The sequence below is a fragment of the Cetorhinus maximus genome, chromosome 32, assembly GCF_964194155.1.
Source record: "Cetorhinus maximus chromosome 32, sCetMax3.hap1.1, whole genome shotgun sequence".
Classification (NCBI taxonomy): Eukaryota; Metazoa; Chordata; class Chondrichthyes; order Lamniformes; family Cetorhinidae; genus Cetorhinus; species Cetorhinus maximus.
Window position 1 is genome coordinate 2,130,587 of NC_135910.1, and position 19,124 is coordinate 2,149,710.

The 19,124-nt window shown below is 41.6% G+C and overlaps 1 protein-coding gene across 4 annotated transcripts in view; it reads left to right on the top strand.

Annotated features, from left to right (window-relative positions):
- LOC144671331 (uncharacterized) overlaps positions 1–18,856 on the top strand; it is a 95,185-nt gene extending 76,329 nt beyond the window's left edge. For all 4 annotated transcript variants that reach the window (XM_078533159.1, XM_078533160.1, XM_078533162.1 and 1 more), the window contains exons 22-29: positions 447–541; positions 1,644–1,695; positions 2,606–2,764; positions 10,841–10,952; positions 13,023–13,123; positions 13,330–13,384; positions 16,181–16,294; positions 17,406–18,856. In XM_078533159.1, coding sequence (XP_078389285.1) covers positions 447–541; positions 1,644–1,695; positions 2,606–2,764; positions 10,841–10,952; positions 13,023–13,123; positions 13,330–13,384; positions 16,181–16,294; positions 17,406–18,211 — 1,494 coding nt within the window. In that variant the 3' untranslated portion in view covers positions 18,212–18,856. The remainder of the gene's footprint in view (positions 1–446; positions 542–1,643; positions 1,696–2,605; positions 2,765–10,840; positions 10,953–13,022; positions 13,124–13,329; positions 13,385–16,180; positions 16,295–17,405) is intronic.
- Positions 18,857–19,124: the final 268 nt, after the last annotated feature.

Genomic DNA, 19,124 nt, shown 5'->3' on the forward strand with positions numbered 1-19,124 from the left:
TTCTTATACACTAGTTTTACCTGTTTGAATTTTGTGTGGTTGGAGCTTTGGAAAATAAATTTTTTTTTAGCCCTGCCTCATTTGGTGAATATATCCGAAATCAGAACACCAAGATCTATTAGTATCAGCAGCTTGAGATGTATGCAAACTAATTTTCCTACCTTTGTAGCCCATGAAGGTTTGGGCTCGCCTGCTATAGACATCAGGAATATTCGTTCATGGTAATTCAGATCAGTGAGATGAAAGGACTCAAATTTCAATTAGTAGAAAGGAAATTCAAAATTAATCTTAGAAATAAAAATCTTTAATCTGCATAATTTAACTGTTTGAAACAATCTGGGAGTTCTGAATACAGTAGATGCTTGGTTGGGTGAATTGGATTATTTGTGGCTCAAATGGTCTTTTTTCATCTTTGACTTTTCTTGTGTTTGTACTAACTGATGCAGAGTCACTCGGAGAGCGAAAATGTAGATATTGAAATGGAAGATGGTGAAGTAGCTGACGAAACCTCAACAGCTGAGAAATTATGCGCACCTCCCAGGTCAGAAACTGACTATTTCAAAAATGTTCGTTATTTTTGCATTATTAACAAAGTTTTGTAATCAAGTTTATGCATTTGCAACCCAGAGCCACAGTGACTGTCCCTTCATTATCTCTCCCTGTGCAAGTGGGCAGCCTCTTCTGATTGCCTCACCCCAGTAGTTGAGATGCGAAGTCACTATACGGAATGAAGAATGCACAAGCACTTTTTGCAACACTGTAATGTAGCATCACCAGTGTGTTGCCCTCTCTTTATTAAAATTCTTATCTGTTGTCTGACTTTGCTAGTTTATAAAAAAAAGCTACTAAAATGTGCAATTAGTGACTGCTGATATTTAGTCATGTTGGCACAGTGCCATTTTACAGCTGCTGAATATCTCAAATGTGCTTTGTCGTTTCTGCAAAGTAATAATAAACCCTACTATTAACATTTAGTAGAATATGAACTCCCCTATTGATGTCCCTGGACTGTGCAGCTCTAGTATGTGGGTTAGGTAACCTGCTTCCAATGTTCTGGAGTCAACTATTAGGAGTAGTATTAGGAAGAGCAGCCCGTTTACCCACCTTGGCCATGCAGAAGTTGCATGAGCTCTACTTTGCTTCTCACTACAATGTCGTGGCAGGGAATGAAAACATAGGCATTGGAACACTCTGCTTAGTAGGTTCCTCTTTTCTGCTCTCCTGAAGCTGCTGCCTCCTGTTAAGCTTTGGTTCTACAGATGATGGCTTTCCATTACCATGCCCAGATTGCCCTCTGCAGCTACAAGCTCAGATATGGCTTGCATGTGGGCCATTCATCCACAGCCAGTGCTGTAGGGGCTGAATCTTGTGCTCATCTGCCAGTCACATGAATGTAAGCTGCAGTAGGGATTTAAGGGAAAATAATCAAGGCTGTATCTTTTTTTTCACCCACCCCAAAGATGTTGAGGAGAACTGTTGTTCGACTGAACTAGATACAGCACGTATTGAGAATTAGAGTTTGAAACTTTTAGGGTCTCTAGTCTAAACTTGAAGCTGCAACAAGTACATTTATCCACGATAATCTTTGCAGAAAAATGATTTCCATCTGTTTTCTCTCATAATAATTACATCTGTTTTTTTAGGTGGCATTTTCACAATTATTCACAATCTCCCAAGTTTGCACTCAGGAGAAAGGTAAGCTCTAATGTACAAAATGCCTTCTGCATTCATGTGAGATTTGTGTATTTTGATAGGTTAAGCCTTTGTTAGTTTTATAAAATGTGACTTGAGGAGCAGAACTGTGGTACCATAGAATGATAGAACATTAAAACAGGCCGTATGGTTCATCGAGTCTCTGCTGTTGTTTATCACCAGTTCGCCTAATCCTACTGACCGGTCTGCTCCTCATACCCTTGAATATTTACTTTTCTGCAATGACCACATTCTAGCTACCTGCCGTGTAGAGAATTTTTTCCAGCCTCTCATTTTGTGCCTCTGTTACTGTCTTGCCGCTCCTTGTAAATGATCTGTCACTGTTTGCTTTATAACCATAATACCAAATGCATATATCAAGGACCCATTAGCCTATGTAAACGTCATAAAGATCTTGGAGTCCAACCATCCGTATTAGATCTGAAAGCTTATTAGTTTTCAGAGCTATTTCTTCTGAAGATTCTTCCTTTTTTGTTTGTTCTTCCCTGATAAATTATAGTCCCTAACTTATTTCGTACCTGATAAATTTGTAGTCTTGGTGTCAATTGGTCTAGTCTCATTAGCCTAACAGCTCTTTAAATAGTATTATAGTCCCATAACCCACTATACCAAAACAACTTGCCTGATGGTACAGGAATCAATTAATTTGGAAAGTATCCTAGATGACTTATGGAACTTATTGGACCCAGGACTTGAACCATTCTAGTATATATACTTGTCAATACCCTGTTTCACTTTCTGCCAGTAATTGATAGTGAATTTCTGTTGTCTTCCAAAGCAGAAAAATGTAATCTTTCCTTTTTACCAGTTTTCTGTTAGAAGCAATTGTAGCCAACTCCTACTTTCATGGGCTGACATGTCTATGCAACAAGTAACCGTTTTTATTTTAAAGATCTACAATGTGTCGGAGCTGAGGAAGAGTAGAAAGAATCCACTGCTGCACACCATAAGAGAGCGAGAGTGGCGCAAATTGATGCAGAAACGTTTCAATGAGTTGAGAAGGCTGCTGTTTGAGGATGAAAGGGTTTCTAAGCGTGCCATTCTTGATGAGGTTTGTTAAAGAATTTCCCCAATGTTTTGTTTCTTTTATTCGCTAAGAATCTTCAACTTTTTTCACAATTTCCTTCAAGGGTACATACCATAGTATAGGAAATTAAGGAGTGAGAAAAAGGCCATTCAGCCCATCAGATGCACTCTTTTCACAGACCATATCCAGTGTGCCCTGTCACAGACTCTCCCACTTATTCAATCTCCTGGAGGCAAGTTCTACAATTTTTTTAATTCATCCATGGGATGTGGCTGTTGCTAGCTAGGCCAGCATTTTGTTGCCCATTCCTAATTGCCCTTGAAAAGGTGGTGGCGAGCTGCCTTCTTGAACCGCTGCAGTCCATGTGGTGTAGGTACACCCACAGTGCTGTTAAGGAGGGAATTCCAGGATTTTAACCCAGTGACAGTGAAAGAACAGCGATATATTTCCAAGTCAGGATGGTGAGTGGCTTGGAGGGGAACTTCCAGGTGGTGGTGTTCCCATGTGTCTGCTGCCACTGTGCATTGGTGGAGGGAGCAAATGTTTGTGAATGGGATGCCAATCCAGCGGGCTGCTTTGTTGTGGATGGTTGTTGAGTGTTGTTGGAGCTGCACTCGTCCAGGCAAGTGGAGAGTATTCCATCACACTCCTGACTTGAGCTTTGTAGATGGTGGACAGGCTTTGGGGAGGCAGGAGGTGAGTTACTCTCCACAGGATTCCTAGCCTCTGACCTGCCCTTGTAGCCACAGTATTTATATGGCTAATCCAGTTCAATCTCTGGTCAATGGTAACCCTCAGGATGTTGACAGTGGGGGATTCAGTAATCGGAATGCCATTGAATGTCAAGGGGCGATGGCTAGATTCTCTGTTGTTGGAGATGGTCATTGTCTGGCACTTGTGTGGCATGCATGTTACCTTCCACTTGTCGGCCCAAACCTGGATATTGTCCAGGTCTTGCTGCATTTGGACATGAGCTGCTTCAGTATCTGAGGAGTTGTGAATGGTGCTGAACATTATGCAATCATCAGCGAACATCCACACTTCTGACCTTACGATGGAAGGAAGGTCATTGATGAAGCAGCTGAAGATGGTTGGGCCCAGGACATTACCCTGTGGAACTCCTGCAGTGATGTCCTGGAGCTGAGATGATTGACCTCCAACAACCACAATCATCTTCCTTTGTGCCAGGTATGACTTTAACCAGTGGAGAGTCCACCGCACCTCTCTGCCCCCCGACCCCCAAGCACCCCTCCCTGATTCCCATTGACTCCAGTTTTGCTAGGGCTCCTTGATGCCACGCTCGGTCAAGTGCTTCCTTGATGTCAAGGACAGTCACTGTCACCTCACTTCTGAAGTTCAACTCTTTTTTTGTTCATTATTGAACCGAGGCTGTAATGAAGTCAGGAGGTGAGTGGCCCTGGCGGAGTACAAACAGTGAGCAGATTGTTGCTAAGCAAGTGCCACTTTATAGCACCCTTCCATCACTTTACAGATGGGACGGTAATTGGCCTGGCTGGATTGTCCTGCTTTTTGTGTACAGGACGTACCTGGGCAATTTTCCACATTGCTCAATAGATGCCAGTGTTGTAGCTGTATTGGAACAGCTTGGCTGGGGCACGGCGAGTTCTGGAGCACAAGTCATACATACATACGAATGAGGAGCAGTAGGCCACTTGGCTTTTCGAGCCTGCTCTGCTATTCAATAAACTCATGGCTGATCTGATTTTAACTTCAACTCCACATTCCCACTTACCCCCAATAACCTTTCATCCCCTTGCTTATCAAGAATCTATCTGCCTCTGCCTTAAAAATATCCAAAGATTCTGCTTCCAGCACCTTTTGAGGAAGAGAGTTGCAAAGACACTGAACCCTCTGAGAGAAAAAAATTTCTCCTCATCTCCATCCTAAGTGGGCAATTCCTTATTTTTTAACAGTGGCCCCTAGTACTAGATTATCCCAAAAGAGGAAACATCCTCTCCACATTCACCCTGTCAAATCCCCGTAGGATCTTTTATGTTTCAATCAAGTCGCCTCTTACTCTTCTGAACTCCAGCAGATACGAGCCTAGCCTGTCCAACCTTTCCTCATAAGACAACCTGACCAATCCAGGTATTACTTTAGTAAATCTTCTCTGAACTGCTTCCAACACATCACCCTTCCTTAAATAAGAGGAGCAACACTCTACAGTACTCCAGATGTAGTCTCAGCAATGCCCTGTATTACTGAAGCATCACCTCCCCTATTTTTGTAATCACTTCCCCTCGCAATAAATGATAACATTCTATTAGCTTTCCTAATTATTTGCTGTACCTGCATACTAGCCTTTTGCGACTCATGCACCAGGGCATCTAGATCCCTCTGCATCTCAGAGCTCTGCAGTCTCTCACTATTTATATGTGCTTCACCATGTGCTTCACTTTTATTTTTTCTGCGAAAATGGACAGTTTCACACTTTCCCACATTATGCTCCATTTACCAGGTCTTTGCCCACTCACTTAACCTATTTATATCCCTTTGTAGTCTCCTTGTGTCCTCTTCACATCTTACTATCCTACCTATCTTTAGGCATTTTGTTGAATGTCTATTCATAAATTTTGTATTCAGTGCAAGTCTTTTGCACAGTAGTTTCATCACAGAACTTTAATTCAGAACTGTTGCCGGAATATTGTCAGGGCCCATATCCTTTGCAGTATCCAGTGCCTTCAACTGTTTCTTGATATCACATGGAGTGAATTGGCTGAAGACTGGCATCTGTGATGCTGGGGACCTCAGGAGGAGGCCGAGATGGATCATCCACTCAGCACTTCTGGCTGAAGATTGTTGTGAATACTTCAGCCTTATCTTTTGCACTGATGTGCTGGGCTCCCCCATCATTGAGGATGGGGATATTCGTAGAGCCTCCTCCATTGAGTTGTTTAATTGTCCACCACCACCCACGACTGGATGTGGCAGGACTGCAGAGCTTAGATCTGATCCGTTGGTTGTAGAATCGTTTAGCTCTGTCTATCACTTGATGCACATGCTGTTTGGCACGCAAGTAGTCCTGTATTGTAGCTTCACCAGGTTGACACCTCATTTTTAGGTATACCAGGTGCTGTTCCTAGCATCCCCTCCTGCACTCTTCGTTGAACCAGAGTTGATCCCCTGGCTTGGTACTAATGGTAGAATGCCGGGTCATGAGGTTACAGATTGTGGTTGAATGCAATTCTGCTGTTGGTCTCGTGGTTGTCCAATCTTGAGTTGCTAGTTGTTTCTGAAGAGTTTCTGAAAAAATTGTCAATGGAGCAGAATGATGCCTTTTATATGTTCATAAGGAGATGACAAAAGCACATAATACAAATTTGCTTTCTTGTGCAGATTTTTAAAAGAATATTAGTTTTCAAGATTTAATTGCTTCATTTTTCAAGTCACTTTTTCCCATTAACATTAGCATCCTGTTGGCTGAAGCCATTCAAATGTCTGTGTACAATGACATGACCCTGAAGCAAGAATGACGATGCCAGAACAAATTGAAATGCCAAGAGGAACCAATTTAGAAGTGAAATGAATTGTGATTTGACTGAAATAACTTTAAATTGGGGGAGAAGAAAGCTTTGAGGCCATGAAATTGGACAAGGGCAGAAACACACATGGGTATGGCAATGTGTAATTAATCCACACCCATTGCTGCTGGTGTGATCAGCACAGAAACTGCTGATTTTCATGATAGTGGTGTGCAGCCACTGGTGGTTATACACCTTAGCAGTGAACCAAAGTTTTTTTGCAAAACTAGCACCACTTAAGCTAGTAGCCTGCGCCACTTAAAAGGAAGTTGCATCTGGCTCAAGCAGGTGCTGAAACTGTTTGTAGAAGAGAGTGTGACAAGAAGAACACTGAATTATGCTGCAAAAGCACAGCAAGTGTGCTCAAGAGATCTCTGACAATGCACTGGCTGCCTTATTGGAGAAGGTAAACAGGAGAAGAGAGGTCCTCTGTCCATGGGCAGCCAGACGATGTCCAGACAAACTATGGAAAGCCATGGGAGCAAACAGACATGATGGTCGGTGCCAAGAATCTACCCTCAGACCTATTTTCAGTGCTGCAATAAATTCAGTGACCTCACAAGAATGGTCATGGTCATTGAATTCATCTTAATGCCATATCCCATTAACTGTAGCCTCACGCTATGTCCAATTCAACACACCCCTGGCATTCACCTACCAACAATCTCTATCAACCACGTCTCATACTGCACAATCTTAGTTTCACCTCACCCTCCACATGTATTTTAGTCTCATACCCACCTCTCTCAGCTTGCATATGCTGTCAACCATGATAGCCACATCACCCAAACAGAGTGCACCACACTCTCTGACACACTTCCCAATCTCTCTCTGGACAGACTGGTGCATAATTAGATAAAGGAGGACCTAACCTTATCCTAATGGTGCTTGACATCATTGGAGGGATTATCACTGAGGCTGTGGCCAGTGGTGGGGCTGAAGTAATCAAAGAAGACTTTACCCTGATCCTCCACATAACCCTGGTTCCCCCTTATCCTACAATCCCTTTGATGTTCAAGTTGCAAGTGGTCTAAGCATACACCTCTTACTCGTCCACCTCCCTTACCATAACCATTGTGCCTTTCTCCTTTTCAAATAAACGAAGAACTTCAAACTGACCAGGCAGTGATGGAGAAGCAAGAACTGGAAAATAGTGAAGAAAAAATGGTCACTTACACTCTCAGCCACCAGTTCAGATACTGACACTGTATGCACTTTAGAGTTAGCTTAAAGGCAGGATCTGCATGTGATAATATACCAGGCACAAATGGCTGCAGCCTGGGCAGAGAACAAGGGTAGTACAGGCACCAGATTGTACATGAGTTCTGCTACAGAAGACTCGGATGACTTTGCTGGGACGACCTACAGAAAAAGCCTGATGGGTATGCACAATTAAATGCTTAGTGCATTGGCAGGCCTGCCAGAAAGCCTGCGGACAATGTTGAGGAACATGGAAGAGCCTGGCTCCAGCTGTGCACAAGGCTTCACATTGAGCTTGGAGCCCAAGCGTTCTGGTGTGGAAATGATAGCCAATTTCATTAAACACAAAAAACTGCGGATGCTGGAAATCCAAAACAAAAACAGAAATACCTGGAAAAACTCAGCAGGTCTGGCAGTATCGGCGGAGAAGAAAAGAGTTGACGTTTCGAGTCCTCATGACCCTTCAACAGAACTGAGTAATATTGGGAGAGGGGTGAAATATAAGCTGGTTTAAGGTGGGGTGGGGGGAGAGAGGTTGGTGGAACATCTCTTTGTTCCTTTGTCTGTGACATCTTTTGATTATCTGCTCCTATCACTGCTTGCTTGTCCCTACAACCACCCCCCACCCCCCCAACTTCTCTCCCCCCCACCCCCCCTCCCACCTTAAACCAGCTTATATTTCACCCCTCTCCTAATATTACTCAGTTCTGTTGAAGGGTCATGAGGACTCGAAATGTCAACTCTTTTCTTTGCCACCGATGCTGCCAGACCTGCTGAGTTTTTCCAGGTAATTCTGTTTTTGTTTTGCCAATTTCATTAGCTTACTTGCAGGCTCAGCTGTGATGCAGCATCTGATGGCCAATGCCTTCCATCTTCCATTGCAGCACAAGCAGAAGTCACCCAAGCTGTGAGTACTGCACTAGAAGCTCAGACTGAAGACTGTGGGCAGTTAGTGAATGGGGAATTAGAATTGCATTTACTGGTATTGTTGTTGGATGAATCAATCATGAACAGCGGGCCAGATAAGGGCTGTTTTGGCAGCCTGCTCACTGTATAGCTGGTGGCAAGGGTGTGACCTTCACAGTCACTGACTGTGGTGTCATCAAAGCTGAACTCAACTGCGCTTGTTGCCGTGTTCATAAGCTCAGTGAATACTGATTCACGTAATGGTGGCAGGTCTAGGTCGCCATGATATAGTGCTGCAACGCAAATATCTATGGCTTCCTTAAGTAGAACGTTGGTGAATAGGCTAGTAATGTCAAATGAGCACACGGTCCAATGCAAGCCTACCTTCACCGGTCAATACATGTGTTGGGACTCTTACAACAGTTCCACGCGCTATAAGATTGGCCTTATCAGCAACCTCGTAAATAGGGCCCAAGTCATTTGCTCACCATTCAAACTTAATGCTGAAATAGGGCACATCAAAGGCATCCTGCAGGGTAATGACTATCCTGATCAGACCATTTCACACTGTACATTGCTCAAACTCATGGCCATCACTCGCAGCCCTGAAAAGTGCCCAGTCTACCTCCGATTACCCTTGAAGGTCAAGGTATGTCAAAAATTTGAACAATAGGCGAAGCTAGCCGTTTCACGCTACTACTATACAGTTGCAAAACAAGTGGTATTCACCACTAACAGGATGCTGCCGTCAAGCCAAAAAGATGTTCTGCCTATCACACAAATGAGTAATGTGGTGCATGAATCTGTCATTGTGATGCTAGGTATGTAAGCCGTACTTCCCAAAGACTGGGAGATCATATCAAACAGCATGTCCCTTCTGCTGTTCACAATGAGCAATGTACAGACTGTGCCCAAGCAGTCTATGCTTGCAAAACACAAAACAGTGTCCAACATTAGAGATGATTCCGTGATTGGACAACATTTGCGGAATAATCCTCAGTGTGCTAAGAATTACATTGACAACCAACTTAAGATTGTCAGTTGGGCTTGCAGTAAGCGTGTCGCAGTATGGCGTATTTACATGTACTGGAAGCTACATATATTAATACACAGGGCTCTGTTCTTTGCAGATAAAAAGAACATGTGCATACACTGCGCCTGTTTCAGCCAAACAAAATAAGTGACAGCCATTCGCTGGTTCATTCCCCAGGGCAATATCTTGACCAATCAATCAAGCTGCCTGGTTTAAATTTCAGACAATGCTTGGCAGTTAACTTTCAGTCACCATCAACTGGTGCATTCTCCATGGCAGCGCCTCTACCAGTCAGAGTCCACTTGCCAACCAATCAACACTTTCTTTACATGCAGTATAAATTTGTTGTTTCCCCTGACATTTGGCATTTTCTTGCGAATTGTCTTGATGAGTGTAGGACGGAAAGCTTTGACCAAAAATGTCACTTTTTTTCAGCAATACTCAAATTTTGTACTACCAAAACAACTATTTGATCTTATTCCATTGTTCCTTGCTGCGGCTCAGGGAGGAGAATTGATGCTGAATAATCTAGGCGGATGTAACCTCCTGTTAAGAGCCCTTCTGCCACTACTCCTCATCCCTGTCCTGGCAGTTTGACCTGTGTGTCATCTCTACTCATTCTCTCCGTCATGCTGTAAAGGGGATGCAAATTACTGCACCCATGTCTGGGAGCAAATGGTTTGTGCAGAATCCTTGAAGTCAAGACAAAGTCCTTCAGCATCTGCCACACCACTCCCTGTAGACTTCAGCAACTTATAACAACTTTGGAAACCACTAAACACTACTACAATTGCAGCAACAGCCAGTAGAAATTAGTCAGACTAACATGAAAGTAATTGATGATCCTTTTAAATAAACTGGTGCGTGGTCCTTCCTACTGCTGAACGCATGTTCAACTGTGTGAGGTTAAGTGAGGGTATTAGCTGGAGCATTGAACTGGCAAAATGACAATGCTGGCATCAGATCAGCATCTGACATCGCAGTCTACCTACTTTTCATACTTCTGGTGAACCACACCTGTGCCTATGCTAGAACGCTCCCCAAAATAGCATCCCAATTGTTTAATAGTGTTGCCTGACAATTTTTTGACTTCAGCAAGGGTACCAGCTGTGACTAGCTTGAAGGTACAAGCAAGGTGAATTTTTACAATCACCAAACAGTCTGCCCTAATTCCGCATGCATTCTGTGTAGTTTGGCAACATGCACAAGTCGTAAGTGGCTCAATACCTCCTTGTACATCAGTTCTTAATATTTGAGCAAAAATACTAAGGTGATGCAAAAATCACAACAAAAAGGGTATTAATCAATGTTTTGTAACTTTTTGTAGTGGTCATGTAATCTTTGAATGATTGCTCTTGGGAATGTATAACATTACTCCATACAGTTAGCTTTTCATTATTTAACTATTTGTCACCACAGGCCATCAGTGAAATTCAGAATCTGTGTCAACAAGGACAAAAACTCTATTTGGAGAAAAAGCTGCTGATGAAAAAACACAAGGCATTGTTAAAAATAATCTCGGTGCTCTCTGGTGAGGCTTATTTTCTACCTTTAATGTAAATGTTAATTTTAGTCTTTTTAGGTGATTAAAAATCAGGCAAGTTTGAATGGCATTGTAATTTCTTTTTACATTAATCACTAGTAAAACTGTTCCATTGTAATGCACCATTTTCAGTACCCATCTACAGTATTTCTGGTTGCCCTTAGAGATTTGCCTTTAAAAAGAAACTAAATAAAACTTTTCAATCTAAAGCATAAAAATCTGGAAATACACAGCAATCCTGCCAACATTTGTAAAGAGAAATCAGCAGTCAGTATTTCATAGAATGATACAACTCTAAATCATCAAGTAATAGTTTAGTGCTTTGCTGAAACATCTGAAGATTAAATAGAAATAATAATTAATCTTTTTTTGATAATGATTGAAGGATGATTGCTGGCCAGGACAATAGGAGAGCTCACTGCTCCTCTTCAAATACTACCCTGGGATCTTTAATGTCCAGCTGAACCACTGAAACAAGCTGATGGCCTTGGTTTAACTTTCCATAAGAAGGATGACACCTTCAATAATACCACAGTCCTGTCATTTAGGCTGAAGTGCCAACCTAGCTTCTGTGCTCATGTCTTGACGTTGGGCTTGAACCCATAATCTATTAAGACCCAAACTGACACTAATATATGTTTATAATGAAACTAGTGAGTACATTGTGTTATGCGACTGATTGAATCCAGAATATTCCTTCCTTTTATTGTTGCCATGTATCAGTCCACTAGCATTCGGTAATTTCTGTTCTTTGACTCCTAAATCTCTCTGATCCTCCATAGTTCCTAGCTTCTCACCATTTGTAAAATACTCTGATCCATTTTTCTTGGGTCCAAAGCAGAGGACCTAATACTTCTCCTGGGCAAAACTATGGCAGGTGTAGTTTTATCATTCAATCTATCAATTATGGAGAGATAGTGGTAATGACACTGGACTAGTAATCCAGAGGCCCAGGCTTATGCTTTGGGGACATGGGTTCAATTAATAAAAAATCTGGAATTGAAAGCTAGTCTCAGTAATGGTGATCATAGAAATAGCACCGGCACCTTCTCAGGGCTGTCTTCCTCTGCAGCAAATGTTGGAGAGACTGCCTTGCCAGAGTGGGGCTCTTGAGCCATACCAGACAATGTTTAACACACAGCTGACCACCAAGGTGTAAACCATCATCTCACGAGACAGAAGGCTGCCAAAGAAAGAGATAAGTGCATGAGTATAATGGAATAGAACAGTACATTGATAGGGTTAGATGAAGAAAGTATGTGGAGCATAAAGACCAACATGGGTCAACTTAGCTGTTTCTGTGAATTCTACATAAGCAACCACAGAAATGCCTATGATCTCAAATTTCACTGTGATGCTTGCTGGAAGCAAAGACTGGAGAATTTGGTGTGTGAAATGGTGGGAAATCTTAACATTTCCTGCAGCTAATGCAAGACTCAGCAAACCTGGTTCAACAAATTATGCTTAAATCTATTTTTTGAATTTAAAAATAGTAAGAGAAGAGTTCTAAGAAAAATAAAACTTTGTCTCTGACATTCCAAATATTATTTGGATTGATTGTTGCAGGGTATTAGAGTTCTCATTAGTAAGTTCTCATGGTCCTGCTGTGTAACTGAGATGATACTTCCTGAATCCTGTTTCCACCCACCCCTGCTCACTGGGACACTTCTTTGCTGGGGTACTGTTGCACATTAATCATAGACCCCAGCATCTTGCCTCTGATTATTCTTCCAAACCAAGTGTTAGCAAACATTGCATCTGAGCTCAGTCCTATTTGTGTCTCTGTCTGTGTGTATGTCTCTCTCACTTCCTTTCTCCCCCTACCACCATTCTACTCACGCACATATTTTGGACAAAATTATTGATTAGCATTAAAAATGGAGACTGTGACTGACTGTCTTTCAAATTCATAACCAAGAAACACTGAAGATGAAATAAACTAAGTCTGTGCTGATCAAGAGTAAACCTGGGGCCTTTTTGCTTTTGGCTTTTAGCATTAGTGTCTGGTGCCTGTGCTCCATGTTTACAGATTAAATGTGAATGTTATATATTATACAGGAGAGAAGAAACTTAAAAATCAGAAAAATGATTCTACAGTTTGTGAGAAGAATAGTGGAGATTCTGATCATAATGGAACGCCTGTCTCTCCAGGGCAGTCTGTAAGTATGAAGTGTTTTACGTGCTTTCTGAATTGATCCACAGACTAATGGGTCTGGCAAAGTATTTCTCCCTTTAACCTGACCCCAGACTGAGCCTGTACTGCCATCCAGCCAAGCAGAGAGAGATGGGGAAGAAGGGAAGTACAAGTGTTTCAAAAGATTATGTATGAATCTAAAATACTCTTACTTGTGGTCTGTGTTTTCAGCTATCATCTGTTATGAAGGGGAACAATGAAGAATCCACACTGGTGCCAATAGCTGGTAAGATTTCTTTCATATTTCCTTTGGTGGCTCGTAATAAAACTGCAGTTTTTTGTTCTCACCAGTGCTGATGATTGGAAACCAACTATTATCAACAGAGTAGGAGAATTGATAGTTTGAGATGGAAACAAAATGATTTCATTCCATCTATTAAGTTGCATCACTTCCCACCAGACCCCACCCTTCCCAACAGCACCTGTGAAATCTGAAAAAGGTGCAAATATCCCCACCCCTAGAAATTTCTGCTTGAAAAATCTAGAGGCGCTTGCAGAACTCATTTTTAAGTTATTCTCCACATTTCCTCCATTACAGGAGTCAGTTGAGCCAATTCCATTTACAAGGATGTAATGTAGCAAGGATATTGAATTATCTTTTAAAATGAGGTTGTGCATTGAGTTGGTAACTCACTTCAGAATAGAACTAGCCAGTCTACTTCTGTGAAATGAAAACTGTCATATTGGGCAGGTAATTTATAAATGATCCTTTGGTTGTAGCATGACATATTCAAACATTTGATTCTAAGAACAGCGAGAATCTTTCGATTTGTGTGTTTTTTTGTTGTGACAGATGTGGAGAAATGATTGTCTATCTGGCTGTTTAAGGTTACAAGATACAAAAATCAAGTTTTTCTATTTGGAAAGTTTGAACTTCTTGTTTGTATTGGGAATTGAATATTTGGTCTGAGGCTAGTATCCCTGCAACCTACTAGCACCTGGAGAATGGTCTGAAGTTGTTGAACTCGATGTTAAGTGCGGAAGGCTGTAGGTTGCCTAATCAGAAGGTGAGGTGCTGTTCCTCCAGTTTGCATTGAGCTTCACTGAAACGCTGCAGCTGTCCAAGGACAAACATGTGGGAATGAGAGCAAGATGTTGTGTTGAAATGGCAAGGAAATTGCAGGAAGATCTGGATCATGCTTGCGGAATGAGTGAAGGTGTTCTACAAATGGTCACCCAGTCTCCATTTAGTCTCCCCAATCAACCCTTCAGACCATGAACTCTCTCTCCTCCATCTTGACCCCCTTTTCAATCCAATTTTTGTTTGTTTGTTTTATTTATTTTATTATTTTTATTTGTTCATTAAAAAAAACGTAATCCTTTTTTTCCCCAAAACCCCTCCCCCAACAGGGCTATCTGTCACTTGTTTTTGTTTTGCATTCAAAGCGCTGACCCTTAACCTGCTAGTACCACCTTCTGCTATCTTACCTTCATGCCACTATCAGCACCTTCTTTACTCTTTACCATGAACACTGTCTTTGCCTTGTGTCCATGACATCTTTTGTCAATCTTTCCTTAGCTGTCACCTATCCCTGACCTTCTACCTTGTTCCACCTGCTCTACCTCCTCTTAAGCAGTGTAAAATCCATCACATTTCTACTTCTCTTAGGCTCTGGGAAATAGTTATACGGACTCGAAATGTTAACTCTGTTTCTCTCTCTACAGACGCTGCCAGACCCGCTGAGTTTTTCCAGCATTTTCTGTTTTTATTAAATATAATATTGTCATTGTTGGCCTGGTCAATTTTCTGTCTGATAATGATCATATGAAGTGCCTTAGAATGTTTTACAATACAAAAGGTGCAATATAAATAATGAGGGAATTGAAGGAAGGCACCAGTAAATGGGTAAATTGGGGAGGGCACACTTGGAGAACTATGAACAGGTCTAGTCATTTATTGGGGTGATACCAAATCAGAGGTTACAGCTATCAGGAAAGACTGAACAGACTTTTTTTTCCTAGAGAAATTGAGGAGTGACTTGAGAGGTCTTTAAGAGTTTGAAAGCAGTTAATAGGATAGATGTAAAGAAGATATTTCTACTTGTAGGGGCAACCAGAACAAGGGGACATAAATGTAAGATAGTCACAAATAAATCCAATAAGAAATTCAGAAGAAGCTTCTTTACCCAGAAAGTGGTTAGAATGTGGAACTTGCCACCTCAGGAGAAGTTTGAGGTGACCAGCATAGAAGCTAGGTAAACACATGAAGAAGAAAGGAATAGAAGGGCATGCTGATGAGGTTAGATGAAGCAGGATGCGAGACGCAGAAACATCAGCATAGACCTGTTGGGCTGAATAGCTTGTTTCTGTGCTGTTCATACTTCGTAATACTGCATATGTTTTTCTTGTCATCATCAGCTTCATTATACCGAATCTGGCAGTATTTCACTAGATGTGGAAAAGTGAAGGTGCTGGCTGGAATATAGTTTGCTTGATGTCTGATACACCAGTGAAATTTATTTGCCATATCCTTACTACCATTGTAACTTAAATGAGACTGGACTTGGTCTGTTATAAAGAATGAGCATGTAGCACCTTATCAATGTTGTACTTAATGGTGTTCGTTGAGGGAGGAAGGTTAGTCATGACACCAGGAGGACTTGCTGCCCTTCAAGTAGCGTCAAGACCCATTCAAGACAATCCTGCAATGCACTGTCAAGTGTCGAGACTGAACCTTCTAACTTGGAGACAAATCTTACCAACCAAACCAAGCTGACACGCTATAAAAAATACTGATGTGCTGCCAGGTAAAATGGGAAGAACATCCAGTCTGAAAATCTCGCTCAATTTTTAAAAACGTTTTTTGAAAAATGCCAGTGCTTAAAATATGAAATTTCTGACACACAGGAATGTGGTTGACTTCTTAACTGCCCTCTGAAATGGCCTAGCAAGCCACTCAGTTCAAGGGAAATTAGGGATGGGCAACAAATGCTGGCCTTGCCAGCGACACCCACATCCCATGAAAGGAAAAAGAAAAATAAACTTTTTTATTTTAATCTTTCTTAAAATGTATTTGCTGCAGGGACTCCTTTTCACCTTCTCCTTGAGAAAATTGCAGTTTCCCCCCAAGGTGAGGAGTTTGGAGAACGGGACTGTATCTCCCAGACAGAGATGGAGACGCATTCAGCTTTTTCAGGTAAAGACAGTGTTGAGATAATTTTGCGATTGTTTCCAAGTTAAAAGATGTTGGGATTATGCAACGCTGACTATTCCTAAGATACAGTGAAACTACTGGGGGGAAGTAGGCTGCTTCCGCCCTCTTGTTCATGATTTCAGTGGCTTGTTGAGGGATAAATATTGACCAAGACTCCCCTACTATGGGATATATTATGAGAGCCTCACTTTAATGTCTCATTCAAAAGGCAGCACCTCTGATAGTACTGCACTGAATTCCCAGTCTTGATTTTTGTGCTCAAATCTCTGGCGTGGAACTTGAACCCGGAACCTTCAGAATTCATGTGAGCAATCTGCCAACTGAGCCACAGCTGACACCTGAAATACAAAACACTCTTTCAGCATGCGAAGAAAGTTGAATTTGTGTGTGCTTACAGAAAAGTACAGTGTTACTATTTTAATAGGAAATGGGCGGAGGGAAAGGAATTGAGTTTGTTGGGGCTTGAGGCTGCACAAGGAAAGTCTTTACATACCAAGGATGTCTCAAAGCGATTAATCTTTTGACATTTTTACTGTATTATTCTGTTTTGAAACTCGTCTTTTAATATTAAAAACTAATTAGATGGATTTTGTCAATCACTAGTGTAGGTTTTTATAAACTTTTTTAACAATTAAGTATTAATACAGTTTTAGTTTGTGGTTGTTCTGGGTCAGATGAAGGCCACAATTCCCTCTAAGTGACCAGCCAATTCTTAGCAGCTGCACAGAGAACAAAACTTGGCATCCTTTGGGTTCCTGGGTGTTGATCTCTTGCGGACGTTGTAGAAGGCACTTCCATGGAATCAACCATTACTGAGTTTGTGAATTGGTGTGCTATCTTAAGTGAAATACTGTGATATGTTTGGAACTGGCCACTGGGCCTCGACTATGACTGAGCACAGTATAAATTTTCTTTTTTATTGCACATTCATAAAATGCAATTTTAACAGCTTTCATGTACACTTCCCTTTGTTCATGGTTTGTGAGTATCACTGGCAATGACAGCATTTATTGCCCCACTTCCAATTGCCCTCGAGATGTGCTGAAGAATTTTTGAGATTAGTAACATATCCCTAATTTTTTTTTCTACATAGAAGGCTATTCACAAATGTCGTCATCATCAACACAGCCAAGAGAGGAAATGGTCATGCAAAAGCTTCCAAATAAATTAGGAACAGTTTCTGGTGCAGTATCAACAGCCATTGATGTAGTATCAAGGAACCTAAAGATTCTACAACGTGGGGAACAGCATGCGAATGCAATGGACCAGAATTTCAAATCTACAAAAGACCTACTGCCATCAGTTGGAGACCTTAAAAAGCCAACGCAGGGTGCTTTGTATTGGTCAAAGTCGATAAGCAAGGACTATACTGCAGGCTCTCTGGAAAAGGATCAAACAGATTCAAGATCAGTAGTAAAAGGGAAACTGCAGGTTATCAGATCAACAAAAGGACAGGACATTCTTCAAAAACTGGCTAAGAAGGTGCAAGAGGCTGGAATAAAACCATGGACGTGGAAATCAAAGCGAGAAGATTCAGAAAATGCCTCACAGAACTTGTTTGACAGTGAGAGCAAGACGATGCAATGTTTCCAAAAGGCTTCCACCTCTATTAGCGAGAACCCCATTACCCAGTATGTGTATACAGAGACAACTGAACTCCTTATGAAGGACAAAAGCTTGCATAATTTTCTGCCAGGTCAAACATTGAAGCAGAACTCACCTTCAAGCAGAGGGGCAGCAGAGCAAAGAGAGGCTGAGCTAGACATGGATTCAGATGGTTCTACAACAGCAACATGTGCAGTCAGAGAGCCTAAAATATTTATATCATCTGTGGACATCCATTCTGCCAATGAAGCAAATGCAAATGGAGGCTACTTGCTACTAGATTCCACACAGTAGAGTATGAAATGCTCCTAAGCAGAAGAGTCTGACTGTAACACGTTATTGTCTTCTCTCTGTCCCATTGCTGTGCTCATGAACTTTCCATGCCTTAATAAAAAGACTGTCTGAGCAACAGAAGGCTAGAAAATTTGGGCAGGTTTTGGAATAACTGAGCCATAACTGGGATTAGGCTCAGCCCGAGGCAAGTTTTTGAAACTAATTGCACATTCTGTACCCTATACTAATGTTGGATCTGATCAATTCAATGTTTACACACAACCTTTTTTAAGCTGCTCGAGGAAGTCTTGCTATGCTGCTTCCTCGGCTGAACAAGGGCCAAGTTCTCTCATCCTCTCTCCTTGTTCTTACCCCTTCAAGGTTCCTATCTTTCCAGCATCAAGTGTGAGAATGGAAAGGATTAGCTCTATGAGCGAATAAAACTGCAAGCTGTACAGCTGTTGACTTTGCTACAATATTAGCACTCGCGTAATGGGGGTGGTGTGGGAAGGAAATCAAACCAGATTGAAATTGCATTGATTTATGTGAAGTACACATTCCTGAAAGTTAGAATATCTGTCAGAATGTTTGTATTTATGGAGATATCAACAGTAATAAACTTTCTGCTCCGTCCCTTCCCACGTAGTTCTTGAGGCAATCTACTTAATTTGCAAAAAAGAAACCATGGATGTTTTTTTTTATGTGTGAGCAGGAGGACCCATATTTTGCCTTATTAGGATAACAAAAGGTTATTGCAGTTTGTAGGGAATGAGTTCACTTCACATGTTAAAACCTGAATTTCTGAAGACGGGTCCCCACTGCATTAAACACGCAAATACTTGCTGTGCATAGCTTAGAGTGGCAGTGGATAAACCTTCAATGTTAAAAAGTGCATAACTTGAAGTGGATTTTATACTTCACAGTACAGGTTGGA